Source organism: Lingula anatina, chromosome 2 (assembly GCF_051362555.1).
Source record: "Lingula anatina isolate TDL-2025a chromosome 2, LinAna3.0, whole genome shotgun sequence".
NCBI lineage: Eukaryota > Metazoa > Brachiopoda > Lingulata > Lingulida > Lingulidae > Lingula > Lingula anatina.
The window spans coordinates 42,137,765-42,151,730 of NC_141768.1; the positions used below are offsets into that span (position 1 = coordinate 42,137,765).

A 13,966-nucleotide genomic window follows, 5' to 3' on the forward strand; every position below is an offset into this window, starting at 1 on the left:
TTCATGATCTGCAAATTAAATATGCATTGCTTTAGTATTATACTCAACCAATAATATTTACTGACTATTCAAAAACCTCTATCTCATGAATAAGACTCACCTTTCGAAGAGATGAGAAATAGTTGACTCAGATACCGTGTACGGGTAATCATCAGGAATTGACTGTAGATATCAACCCCTTCCATATTTTATTACTCCTACTTTGTGTTTACTTAAATGTATTTTAATATATTATAACTAGGGTCTCCCCTCAATAATGCCATAACTATTAATTTGACACTCAAATAGTTGGCATTAGAGGACTAATATGTAAAATGTCAAATAACGGCGTAGACTCAAAGGGATACCAATTTTTCAAAATATCCCTTCTATATAAACGCCAATTTTTATGAGGCTTTTGAAACAATTCGGGCCTATCAAAACCTTCAATGGCCTATTGGCATTTGCAAACAGCACAATGCAAACACATATATAATATATATAAACACAATTTTCTAGAAACCAGCACAAGGTCATTATGGATATATCAGAAAAAGTCATGCGCAGTACGTTACCAGTCGGCCTGTTCGGGTCCGCCGTTTGGATAAACGTCCCAATAAAATATTCGTCCCGATAGATACGTGTCTATACATACACGTCTCAATAGATTTACGTCTCGTTAAATTTACGTTCCGATAGATCCACCAACAGATTCCTATAAACCCACGTGTCTTTAGATCCAGGTACCGCTAGATATCCATCTATCTGACATCGTAATTAATCGGCTAAAATGCCGATATAAACTGGAGATACAGGTATGAGGCTTTCGAGAGATAGTCTGGATGCGAGTACTGACCCACTCAGTGAGATGACTTAATTACAACCTGATATTTATTTATTTATATATTTATTAGGTGTTCAAACAAGACATAGGCCTACATGTACGTTCGCGTCTACACGTCTTTACTATCGTTTACTATCATTTACTCCATTCCGCAATGTACGCACGTAACTTCATCAATGTAAACTACTTGGACATAAAAACGACACAAATTCGTTATTATGTCCAAGATATAAGTAACATATATATATATATATATATATATATATATATATATATATATATATATATACAGCCGATTTTTGCCTGCAAACTTTGGGTATGTTTGTCAACCATACAGTAATGGTTTCTATCAAGTAAACAAGACAGTTGTCAGGCAGAATCATTCATGAAATGCCCAAATAAATCATACACAGTATAAAATAAGAAGTTTTTACTTGTAAAACTCTTAACATTATTTCATCAACTTTTGACGAGTTCTTAATTGACGGGGGTGGTGTGTGTGTGTGTGTGTGTGTGTGTGTGTTTTCTTGGATTAATCGCTATGAAAAAATATATAATCTTAGGTTCCTGTCAGAAGCCTTCGTAATCAAAACTAAATGAATGTAACATGAAAATAACAAAACATCTAGTGAAAACATAAATTTCTGTCAGATAATGCATTAGTAGGCCTAATGTAAATTACCCGAGTATTGCGTAAAAACGGTCTATAGTAGAATAATAAATTGCTGAAAGGATTAATATGTGTACTCTCTTTTTAAACAGTGCATTTTATGTACTGAGTAGTATACCAACCATTTTGAGCAATAGTGTACCTGTAATGGATCTATCGGTATTTGGATCTAAAATACGTGGATCTATAGGTATACGGATTTAAAGGACGTGGGTTTATGAGGACGTCGTATCTATAGGAACGCAAATTTATAGGACGGTGGTAAAAAATCGGATCTATCGGTATTTAAATCTAAAAAGTTTTCCCTTTATGTATCTATCGGGAACGGGAGTATAGGGACGTGTAATATTTTGGGACTAAATTTTATCCGTACGTACCCGGCCCGTTCCACTTGATTCCAACGGCCACGCCTCTTCATTTTCTCTATACTATCCAAGTAGAAACATCAAGTGGTAGTGGACTTAGATATATCCGGTGTGATAACTGGTGAACTTGTATTGCGGATCCTCAAGTTTCGCCCCAGTATGTATGGGTGTCAGTGGTTAGGCGACTAGTGAAGTGGCCGCGGAGGTGTGAAACCCAAAATGTGATGTAGGGGCCTACAAACTCAGCCACACTCTGGACATGAGATGGTTTGTGTTGAATCATGTGTTGGACTCTTTTTTTTCTTTCCCTTGTCCCCTCTCCTTAAATTCTGCAGCCCTCTTTTGGATTACCAAACGCAAGGTCTTTTCCAAGATCTTGCCAACTGTTTAACCCAGCTATAGACGTTAATATGACAATCTTGGCTTTATCTGGTCATGGCAGTCTTATTGATATGTCCACATTGCATGTATTCCACGTTACATTGGGGTATAACCATTTCTTGTCTGAGACATACTGTATTATACAGATCACGGTGACGTCACATTCTCATGCATTCCACGTAACATAATCCTGGTGTTGTCTGCGCATGCTGGAATTGTATTGTACTGAACACGTTGACAGCGACTAATTCCAGCTTTGTTCAGTCTGACTCGTCAAACATCAGTTATTTTAATAGTTAGTTTAAAGAAAGCTCATTCAATTAAGTTAAATTTGTAAATGTATGTACCCGAGTATCAAATGCAGTGTCCACCAATTACCGATGCAACAAACTGAATGAATTTCTCCATTTAATGTTGCAAATTTGATAACGACATATTTTGACAATAAAAACGTTTATTTTATAGGATTTTTATACGATTGATTACAACTTAATAATATGCTTAATGTACTGATTAACTGTTTTTTTTCCTCAATCTATTCGTTCAGCATTGAAGTGAAAACGCGTTCGAAACAAGAGCCCAAATTAAATTTGTGTGCAATTGCTTTGGACACTCTTGGGTACGGAACAATTAGAGAAATTCTGCCATCACTTAACACACAGTTGAAACGTATCCATCAGTCTGTAGGAGTAACATGTCTTCGCCGTTCCACGGTATAGTCCAGCCTTTATTTACATCAAAATATGCAAAGTTAAAACGTGTAAAACGATAAAAGAAAATCAAGCTTACGGTAAAATTCCAAAAGCGTCTGATCACAAACTCATCTCATCAATGGTAACATCCCATTAGACGTATCTGCAGCGATATTATCAGTGAAATTAAACTACAGCAACTTGGAGAAAAAATGTCTTTTTATGGAATATAACGTACTTCACAAAGTAGGTGTATATACATCGTATAATTAAGGAAAAATCCAATAAAAGGATAATGAACATCTGCAAATAGCTCAGAAACGTTAAAAGACGTTGCTTTACAGCTGCTTCTTTTATATTGTTTTCCATAAAACCCGTGTCTTGACTCATATTCTCTCTTTATAATGCAAAAATCTTTAGCGAATGTAAATGTTGCCATATGTCATATTGGGGTCTTGTTTATGTCCATCACAGCGTCCCATACCACAGGGATCATGCGCCGGACAATTCTCTATCTCAGTGGACGTCCGAAAGAAGTAATACGCAGATCCTTCTATGAAGGCTGGATCTTGACCCGTAGTGAGAGCCAGACCTCCATTTACACCACTCAAAGCAAGGGTGTGCAAGTAAATGGGAACAGTGTTAAGGCACGACATTTCGCTTTCGACAACAGTTTTGACAACGCGGCAGTCAATTGGCCCACTTATGAACTCTACCAGCTTGGTGTCATCACAGACGATCCAATTATTGATGGTTGATTTTACCATAAATTGTCGGTTACCGATGGACTTCCACAAGGCAAAATCCACGGCATTGAAATCTGCTTCGTTCAACGGAGGAGTAACAGATATGGGAACATCGCCGTCAGGCACCGACCAACTTGGTCTTGGTGTTAGGGCACCTGACAAATATGGGCCAAAATTTGTAAAAGTGTAACTCCAGACGAGAGTCCAGCCCCCTCCGTTAGTGTCCATATCACAGTGGACCTGCATAAAGAAAGTGCAGTTACACAGATTATGGCTCATAATAATCCTGTTCTCAATCTTAGTTTTCTTGGTCGGTATGTGGGACGAATATCTGAATACCTGTAGTGTTTTACCATTCTTGAAACAAAAATTACAAACCTTTCAAGCCAAGACTATCAGGTCAAGTCATTGCAAAACAAAAAACGCTCATTTTATTAATTAAGTGATTCATATCAGGCTAATATATTCTTTATGGTACCTGAAACGCTTGGCCCTGTGTTGAGATCCAGTAGACACCTGTCACTGCATCTGGTTGGGCTTGCAGAATATCTGCACAGTTAGCACCTGGGTTTAACTCAGAACCAACTAAAATATTGAGAACAAATAGCAGATATTTTTTATATGAACCAATCAGTCATGAAGTACAAATACACGAATTTCTTTGTTTTCACTTTTTCGAAAGTTTTAGTTTATTCTAAGACGGGTAGATTTTGATTTCAATCATATACATCTGATGCAAGCGTGAATATGAAAAAAACAAAAAAACAATCAACATTTATTGGAAGTGATATATTTATTTTATAATGGTGATCATATTCAATCAACTTTGGCTTACCTAGTTGACCAGAAGTAACAGTTTCCGTTGAAGACGTCAGTGTAGTTGATGAATGAGGTGCTGACGTCACTGCTGAAGACAACATTGGTGTTGAGGGTGAATGTGAGGTAAGTGAAGTAAGTGTAGTAAGGGCAGTTGATGGCATTACTCCGGTAGACGTGGGTATATTCGGTGCCGCTGCAGTTGACGGAGGTGGTGTTTCTGGTGGTGCTGCAGATGTCAGGGGTGGTAATGGCGTCAGTGTGGTGGACGAAGCCGTTACTTGCGTTGCAGTGGCATTAGTCGTGTTGACAGTACCGAATTCTGATAGGTCTTCGTTATCCTAGAAATAAGTTTGGATGCATATACAGTACATGGCATTTATTTGCGTATGAGTGAAATCCATTTAAATAGCAGAATATTAAAGCCTATTCACTTTTAAGAGGCCTTTTTTGAAACAAACAAAAAATGACAAAACAGGGAAACTCTGAATTTAAGATTGAAAATTAATTAATCAAAAAGAAATGAGCCAACCTCAAATTCGAACCTTACTTTTATCCCATCACAAGCGAACTTCATAAGCACACAGTCGTTATCAACCATGGCGTCTTGTATTACAGCTGGAGTTAACTCAGTTCTAAACACGGTGCACATCCTCGACGTGGTACAAAACTGAACAGATTTGGCCTCAGATGATTTAAATTTCATCCGAGCACAATCTTGAAGACCCTCTTGGGGTTCCTGCATTAGGATGTCCCGGTTGGTGTTCGAGTTGCCATCCCTCCTCAAACCATTTAAAACTGTTGTTCTACATGATGATACTTTAACGCCAGTGACGTTCAGTGGAGAGAAACCACAAATGATTTCTGAAATAAAATGAGAAATGAAATAAAAACAATTATAAATTAAACTTCTCCAGGCAACAACTAATTTACACAATGGTTCAGAAACTATAATAATTTTTAACTTAAAATCCAACTTCCTATCTGATTGAAGTTGGCTTAGACAACAGCATTGCACTCCATTTCTGTATTATAAGTAATAGCATGTTTCCAGCAAGACCAGCAGTACTGAAGTTGGTATGAATATCATATAATATTTTGCAATTATTTTCCAACTGCTGGGAATATCGATATATTTTGTTATTATGTGTCTGATATAACTCTTTCTTTCTTCAAAAAGTCACTGAAATAACGTTTATGTTAAAGGCCTGTATTGTATAGATCAATTTCCCTTTAGAATCAGTAGTTGATTATTTTTCATAGTATCTTCGCACAAACGTCCCATTTATTTTACAATATATAAAAGTATCTGTTTGCATTTCTTCAAGTAAAGCTGTAAACGCAGATTTAAGTAAATATATGTATTTTTCGTTGTTTGCATAATCACTTAAGTCGTTCACTTACCAAAGACGATGATACCAACGACTAATTGCGACACGCGAGGCATTTCGGTGTTTCAGTACAATTCTGGATTGCCTTTTTCTCGAACTGTTTCTAAAATAACTTTTAAACGCAGATTCGATCAGAAAGAATAATGTATTTATGTGCCCATCACCATTTCAACTTCGAGGATTTATGATGCTGGGCCTAGTAGCACCAAAGGGTAGTAAATTTGTTCCGCTACGACTCGCGTAAACTGAATTTATAATTCAGAAACGGCTATACATTGTAACATGGTCAATATTTATCATGCAAAAGAAATGCCCATTAGTGTTATTAAAACGAACACGTTTGCCAATATATTTACAGGGCAATAAGTACTGAATACTTCCTCACATCATCTTACATTTAGTCAACGGTCTTCAGTTAACAGCTAGTATTGAAATTGTAATTTACCTCGAACATTTCAATTCCTATCTAGAGCATGAGTATCTTCATCAGGGATTGATGCTATTCAGGTGAATAACCTCTATCCAGGAGACATACAATGAACTAGAAAAGCTTTCCGAGAGCGCAGACCTCCGCCAAGGCAGCGATTTTTGATTATTATTGATTATTGATTGATTATTGATCCGGATCACCACCAAATACTAATAATCTCTTCCTTGGCCCACTTCTGACAGTTCCTGAAAATTTCATCAAAATCGGTCCATAACTTTTTGAGTTATGTTGATGACAAACAAACAAACAGACAAACAGGGGTGAAAACATAACCTACTTGGCGGAGGTAATTACCCCCCTACCACCTACCAGTAATGTTAAGGAAAGGACAAGCGAGACATGTCGGTGTTTCAGTACAATTCTGGCTTGTCTTCTTCTGAAACTGCTTCTAAAATAACTTTTAAACATAGATCAGTAAGAATGTTTTTAATTGCCCATCACCATTTCAACTTCGAGGATTTATGATGCTGGGCCTAGTAGCACCAACGGGTAGTAAATTTGTTCCGCTACGACTCGCGTAAACTGAATTTATAATTCAGAAACGGCTATACATTGTAACATGGTCAATATTTATCATGCAAAAGAAATGCCCATTAGTGTTATTAAAACGAACACGTTTGCCAATATATTTACAGGGCAATAAGTACTGAATACTTCCTCACATCATCTTACATTTAGTCAACGGTCTTAAGTCAACAGCTAGTATTGAAATTGTAATTTACCTCCAACATTTCAATTCCTATCTAGAGCATGAGTATCTTCATCAGGGATTGATGCTATTCAGGTGAATAACCTTTATCAAGGAGACATACAATGAACTAGAAAAGCACTCCGAGAGCGCAGACCTCCGCCAAGGCAGCGATTTCTGATTATTATTGATTATTGATTGATTATTGATCCGGATCATCACCAACTTCGAGGATTTACTATACTGGGCCTGGTAGCACCAACGGGTAGTAAATTTGTTCCGCTACGACTCGCGTAAACTGGATTTATAATTCAGAAACGGCTATACATTGTAACATGGTCAATATTTATCATGCAAAAGAAATGTCCATTACTGTTATTAAAACGAACACATTTGCCAATATATTTACAGCGCAATAAGTACTGTATACTTCCTCACATGTGAATAACCTCTATCCAGGAGATATACATTGAATACATAGAAAGAACATAGAACTCCTTTTTGTACACGGTTGGCTTTATTTTCAGTTTATTCAAAATTGCTGATAGCCGGTCACCAAAATAAAAATACAAATACAATATAATATACTCAAAAGTATAATGTAAAACAATGATTCTCATAAATTAAAACAAATACACTATGATAAATTGTGGAGTCTATATCTTATGAAGAGAGTCATGTCCTTCTCCTGTCCTTCTCCAGTAAAGTCAGTGTGTGCGTGTGATCTCAGTAGGTGTGGTCTTTTGTATTTATGCATCACATGAGTGAGTGACCACATTTCACATTTGCTTGACTGAACAGTTTTTGTCAATATTTTGTGGAATTCCAGAACAAGTACTGCTAAGGAAAGGCAGGATCAGGTCAGGGAGAATGGCCCAACATTTCGGTAGAGAATGTCGGTCGTCTTCTTGACATGCATGACCTCCAGGACTGTCTGGTATTGTCCTATTGTTGCACTGTCAATCACCTTGATTTTTTTTAATGTAAACGTGTTATGGTACAAAGTTAAGAGATGTGATAGAAAATATTTTGGAATCAGCAACCCTAGCTAGGGCAAAAAGCTTTGCTGAAATGAAATATATGTAGTGGGTTCTCAAATCCCTCTCAATACGTTTACTTATTGTTGGGGAACAACACCATTGGAGCCCAAAGAACTTTTATACCCAACCTGTTTGTTCCTCGTGTTGGCTTAATGTTGACTCGAGTTCTCTTTTGGTCAATGATTATTTTATGATCTGCTATTCCCTTAACACCCATAAAACAACAATGAGTAATATGTGCCTTGTAACCATGTGAAAATCTTGTTTATAAATTATAGAGAAGCTGCAAATGATTTCTTGAATAACATTTTTAATGTTAAAATAGGAATTGGTATAAAAACTTCAGCTACCAGTCAAATTATAACGAATCAGAAACTACTGCCAATTTGAATTTAAAATGCAGGTCGGTTTCATTTCTCGTCAGAGGCATTATAAGTGATATCGCAAGTATTGAAATTGTTCATCTCTAATATTTCGATGGCTATCTGGAGCATTTCTTTGCAAAAAACTGTTTGCAGGTTGTTGCAAGAAGAGTTGCTGCAAATTTGCTACAAAGCAGCAGGAAGATTTCAAGTTTATGGAAAATTGCAAGAAAGCTTACATTTTCAATATATATAGTGCTTTGAGATTGCTATAATTTGAATTCGTATTTGTTAAAAGAACTGAGAGCTGCAGCTTTATCACGCCATCCTTTACACGTTGGCAATTTTACAGATAGGAGTGTCTATCAGCCGTGACTGGTAGACCTCACTGTTTATCTGTACGTCACCAGGAAACGGTGGAAAGATAGAGAAAGTAATGAGACATTACATAAAAAACCAATATATACTGACAGTCAATGAAAACGCATCAGAAAACTTTCTTGTTTTTTTTTTTACCGAGAATCGATTACAACCATTTAAACGAGTACAAATGCACTTGTTTCGTCATAAGATAGTGGTCTGACCACTCGGATGTTTAAAATTTCCGCTTCAGTGATTTTGTGACCAGCTGTTACAAAATCACGTGTTTTTCCTGTCTCGTGATTGGTGTGAATTAATCAGGTTCAATATATGGTGATTAATTAAACCTATTTAAGGTAGTCACCAAATCCAGTGTGACACATGGCAAAAAAGTTCAGTGATGCCACGTCTGACACTGAAAGAGTGGCTGCGGGCCCTGGGGATGCTGGAGGATGGGCGTAACCAAAGAGATTTGATTACGTGACCTTGCATTTTAATGATCTTTTCTGACCTGTATTTCACCTTGTGTAACTGAATAATGGGTCATATTTCACACGTAAACTGTTATTTTCGTAATGTGACAAAGGAACAAAAATATTATTTGCTAAATAAATGATGCGTTTTCATTGACTGTCAGTATATATATTCACGGTACAACTGTTTGCATCGATCCTATGTTGTGAGGCCCCAACTTCGTCTGCTTGAAATGCATTGTACAGGGTGCCAAACACCGTGACGTCACTTCCACGTGCGCTCCACGTACCGGCGTATATACTGCTGGAGCCGTATTTTACTGAACACTGACACCACCTAGAGGATAGTTTACCTGTACAAGTAAAAACTTGGCAAACTATCGTTTATTTGTTTTACAAGAGGCTCTGTTCTGGTCCTACAACTGTGAATGTCCATCATGACGTGTTCAAACGTGTTCCCAAAACCTATCTTTAGCTGGACAGAGCCTCTTGGAAACAGTTTAGAACCAAGGGACCGAATTTGGTTGAGGACCAGAAGAGAGCTGTAACACCCGTTTCATTACGTTTCATCTTGCAAACTTTTTGACCAATCAGAAATTTACTCCATGTTCTTGATATTGGCAACACTTTACATAACTGTTAAAAGGGTAGGTGAAAAGAATACATAACAGTAAATTATTTTCACCATTATATGGTTAAAAGGATTGAGTTGTTTATATCTTGTTTAGCACGTTGTACAGCTTTCATTTTTATTTGGGGGGGGGGGGGGGGGCATACTTTGAAATATCCCTTCCTATGGCTTTAATTGGCTTAATGCTTCATTGTTGTACACGTACAACATGCTTGGTGCCATTTATAAGGTAGGATCTACTGTAGTACCATGAAAAGCAATCAAGATTTAATCACATTAGCTTGAAGGAAATTCCCCATTTTGAAAACAGGAGACAAGGGTCCTAGATTACAAATATTTTATTGCTGAAAAAAAAAAATGCAATAATATATATTCATATATACCAGACTTTAACAATCCCTTCAAAAGGCAAATATATCTCAAGACTGTGTATTGATGTACACAATAAATATTGGCATGATAAAATATATAGAAGCGATATGCCGTGCCTTTCAGCAAAATATAACTGGTCTACTTGACATTCTTTGATATGGAGGGGACCAAGGTTATAGGGTCCAAAAAACAAAACTAAAAATATCAGTGAGCAACATAACTTTACAACCACCAGGTGTCAGTATGTCTTATTCCAAGAAAAGCCAGTGATATATTTGAAGAAAGGGAGCTATGGGCTACAAGGTTAATATGTGTATAAACTGATACCTGATATACAAAATAGAATAATAAGGTAATAGCAATAATTATGATAATGTGAGTTTCCAAGTTCAACACGAAGTATTACAAAATATGTCTCCTATGATGCTATTTATAATGAACTGAAAGCTGAAGTAGCATATATTAAGCTACAAATACCCGCTATACGAACCAGCCAACATGGCTGCCACCACCGACAGAAGGGGGCGCTGCACTGTGGGCAGTTCAAATCGTCCCCATTTAATGTCTGTTATGAAGGACATTGAGTGGGCAGTCACTATGACACCAAATTTTCCATGTTAATAAACGTATATCCAGCTTAACATAATAACCATGAGATTTCTCAATAATCTGGCAGCTTCTACTTTAAAATGGTCATTAAATGCAATTTATCCATAAAGACTAGACCCGCCCCCCTCCCCCCAAGTTGGGCTGCATTTCTCCGCATTATATTTGTTTCCAAACTGCCTTGAAAATTGTTTGAGTTTACCACCTTACTTCAGCCATCCACAGCACCTTTAATTACAGTTTTGATGACCTTTTTTTTGTACAAAGGTCAACGACCTACATTATCGAGGTCAACAACCTATATACAGAGTGAACTATTTTACCTATAGATGACTAGACATGGGGTTGTTATCAATCATAATTCTGGGTGGAAAAGTGTTATTGTTACATAAATACTGTCCTACCCTAAATATTACTTAGTCTAATGGTCAAATAATACATTGTTAACTGATTAAAAACACGATCTCTGGGAAATAACCCAGTACTTCCACATCAGTATCTATACATCACCAAAGGTGATCAGATTACAGAATACTTAAAAACATTTCCAGTGCTAATACACTGTTAAATCGATTAAATATTTCAATAAGATATGAAAAATCAGGTTACCTTTGCCTTTTCATGATTAAGAGCCTAATGTACAGTGTACAATACCCAACCAATGTTAATCCATACAAGATATGCTGTATGTATGATAGTTGTTTTTGCTTTCATTTTTCTTATTTTGATTTGTCCCTCAGGAATTTATGGCACTGATACGAAGACGGCCCTCTACTGCCGCCATATCAACCTCGTTGACAGCTTGCACCCAAATCTTTTTCTCCCTCAAAATTTCTTCCACCAATATTCTAAACACCATGGCTGATATCCAGATGATATGTCTAAATATCAGTTTATCACAAACCCATTTGGTTTCATCCATCACAGCAGTTTTTTTTTCTTTCGATGAGTGATTATGTATTCCATTCCCTGCCATCAATTGTCAAACTCTAGATTAAACAATTTGTCTCAATTTGACTTTGGTCTAAGTTCATTCAATACTTTCTGTCTAAAGTCACATTTCATCCAATAATGTATGTTGTTACTGATAAATGCTACTGACAATCCAGTCAGGCTTGTCGTCTCATTTTATCTTCTGGTTTGACCAAGCATAACCTTTGTTACAAAGTTGGCAATGGCTGTTGCAGGCTGGTCTGGATCAATCTCAGCAAATAGGTGGCAAGAATTTTCTGTTGTACTGCCTTGTTTACGAGCTACAAACCCAAAGATTCTGAAATAGCAATGAAAAAAGTTGTGACACTGTTAACAAAACTTTGCACACATAAAAGCCACTATGCATTTCAAAAACCTTCAAAACTTTCAACATTTTCATCAAAGTTATTTCAGACTACAAGTCACATTTATCATACTACACCTTCATTTCAAGCATTGCCGATTTTAAATTTCTTTATGAAAACTCAAGAACAAGCTGGAATAAAAAATTTTCATAGACATGTCAAATTTCTATTCATTTACTCACCTTGCATTCATGGGGGCACCTGTCTTCTCTTGGGTTGCACTCCACCTAGGGTGAAAAAAATAAATTACCATCAAGTCCCATAAAAAACACCAATTATCATACCATTAATTGCCTTGTTCCATAATTTACAGTCCAAAAGTACATAAATCATCAGCCTGGAGAGGTATTGCATAGTACTTAAATATAAATTTCTCATTAAAATATCATATATGATATTCATATGGTAAATTTAGCTTTAAGCTTTTTACAGTTACTTTCTGCATTTTCAGAGTGGATTTATAACATTTGCATGGTGTTCACTATGCCAAATAAACCCTCTGATGAATAATCTTCATCATTTGACTGAGAGTCTAGATAACTGAACATACCTTCTGTCTTCTGGGTCCATTCCACAAAATGTGACACTACCAACAGGGTAATGGCGACGGAAGAACAATCTGGAAATAATAATGGTAGCATTTCTGATAATTGCATTTTGGCAATTAAGGCGACAACAAAAAACCAAGAATAAAATTACCATGTCTTTTTAAAACTGTTCAAGTGAAATTTTGCTATATTCAAAAGGAAACTTTCACTGAGTCCTGTAGTTATTAAGAAAACTATAAAAAACCAAAAAGAAAATGACAACCTCTTTTAAAAAGTATGTTCAAATTAAATTTTGCTATATTCAAAAAGATACTTTTAACAGAGTCCTGTAGTTAAATCATGCACCTGGCATGCAAAATGTACTCACTTCCTGTGGTTATCAGTCAGGGTGATGCCTTGGTTATTGACCTTGAAGTGGACGACTGTGGACTTAGGAGGGGGCTCCATACTGAAGGTCATCTTCACTGCCTTGGACACAGCTTGGGGGCCAGTCAGGGACTCTGTGTCCACTGTGTTGATAAAGAGCACATTGCAAGCTGGAAATAAAAATCAAAATTATGTTTATTGTTTTATATGCATATTAGGTTGGAAAGTAATGCAGCTGTCAAACTTAATCTAAATCAGTCTCACTACTTCCTGTGACATGTAACAAAATATCAGATGGAATGAACAACTATTGTTTTCTAGTCATACGGGCCTTACCTGCTCCCTGTGCTAGTAAAGCCGATGCTGAACTAGGAGCTGCCTCACTCATTGGACTCTCTGGGCCTACATCGACTTGATCTGAAATTAGTTAAGACTAAAACTAAGTCAAGGTTTTATGGAACTTTATTTTGTCTTGTTGGTATACAATAAGAAGTTCCTAACAAATGTATCAATCTAAAAATTTCATCTATTCATAATGTATCAGTCACAGCCTTCACATCAGATGGAAATCTATCACAAGGTGTCACTGATGCCAAGAGAAGCCATCTTAATTTCACTAACTGTCCTGGATTCAACCCATATCATATATCAAATAAACACGCATGTCCCTGATGTTAGGCAACTGGATGCATCATAAACATTCTATTGCTTCACGTGAGTATACATTTCACTGAGGTGTGCCATTACAAAGGTAATTCTACACTTTAAATCAAAACAATGCTGTCTTTGTACATTGTACTCCATATCTT

At 36.6% G+C, this 13,966-nt stretch overlaps 2 protein-coding genes across 11 annotated transcripts in view; both read right to left on the reverse strand.

Annotated features, from left to right (window-relative positions):
* Positions 1 to 2,839: 2,839 nt before the first annotated feature.
* On the reverse strand, positions 2,840 to 5,940 carry LOC106176523 (uncharacterized). Its single transcript, XM_013558954.2, has 5 exons — positions 5,898 to 5,940; positions 5,044 to 5,357; positions 4,513 to 4,834; positions 4,156 to 4,262; positions 2,840 to 3,917 (listed from the first exon to the last, which is right to left on the reverse strand). Exons 1-5 carry the CDS (start codon positions 5,938 to 5,940, stop codon positions 3,348 to 3,350), a joined length of 1,356 nt encoding a protein of 451 aa, XP_013414408.2. The 3' UTR covers positions 2,840 to 3,347.
* Positions 5,941 to 10,248: 4,308 nt separating this feature from the next.
* The window catches only part of LOC106176690 (tensin-3), a 117,937-nt gene continuing 114,219 nt past the window's right edge, over positions 10,249 to 13,966 (reverse strand). For all 10 annotated transcript variants that reach the window (XM_087006949.1, XM_087006952.1, XM_087006950.1 and 7 more), the window contains 5 exons: positions 13,494 to 13,574; positions 13,159 to 13,327; positions 12,794 to 12,862; positions 12,426 to 12,470; positions 10,249 to 12,176 (listed from right to left, as the gene is read on the reverse strand). In XM_087006949.1, coding sequence (XP_086863075.1) covers positions 12,035 to 12,176; positions 12,426 to 12,470; positions 12,794 to 12,862; positions 13,159 to 13,327; positions 13,494 to 13,574 — 506 coding nt within the window. In that variant the 3' untranslated portion in view covers positions 10,249 to 12,034. The remainder of the gene's footprint in view (positions 12,177 to 12,425; positions 12,471 to 12,793; positions 12,863 to 13,158; positions 13,328 to 13,493; positions 13,575 to 13,966) is intronic.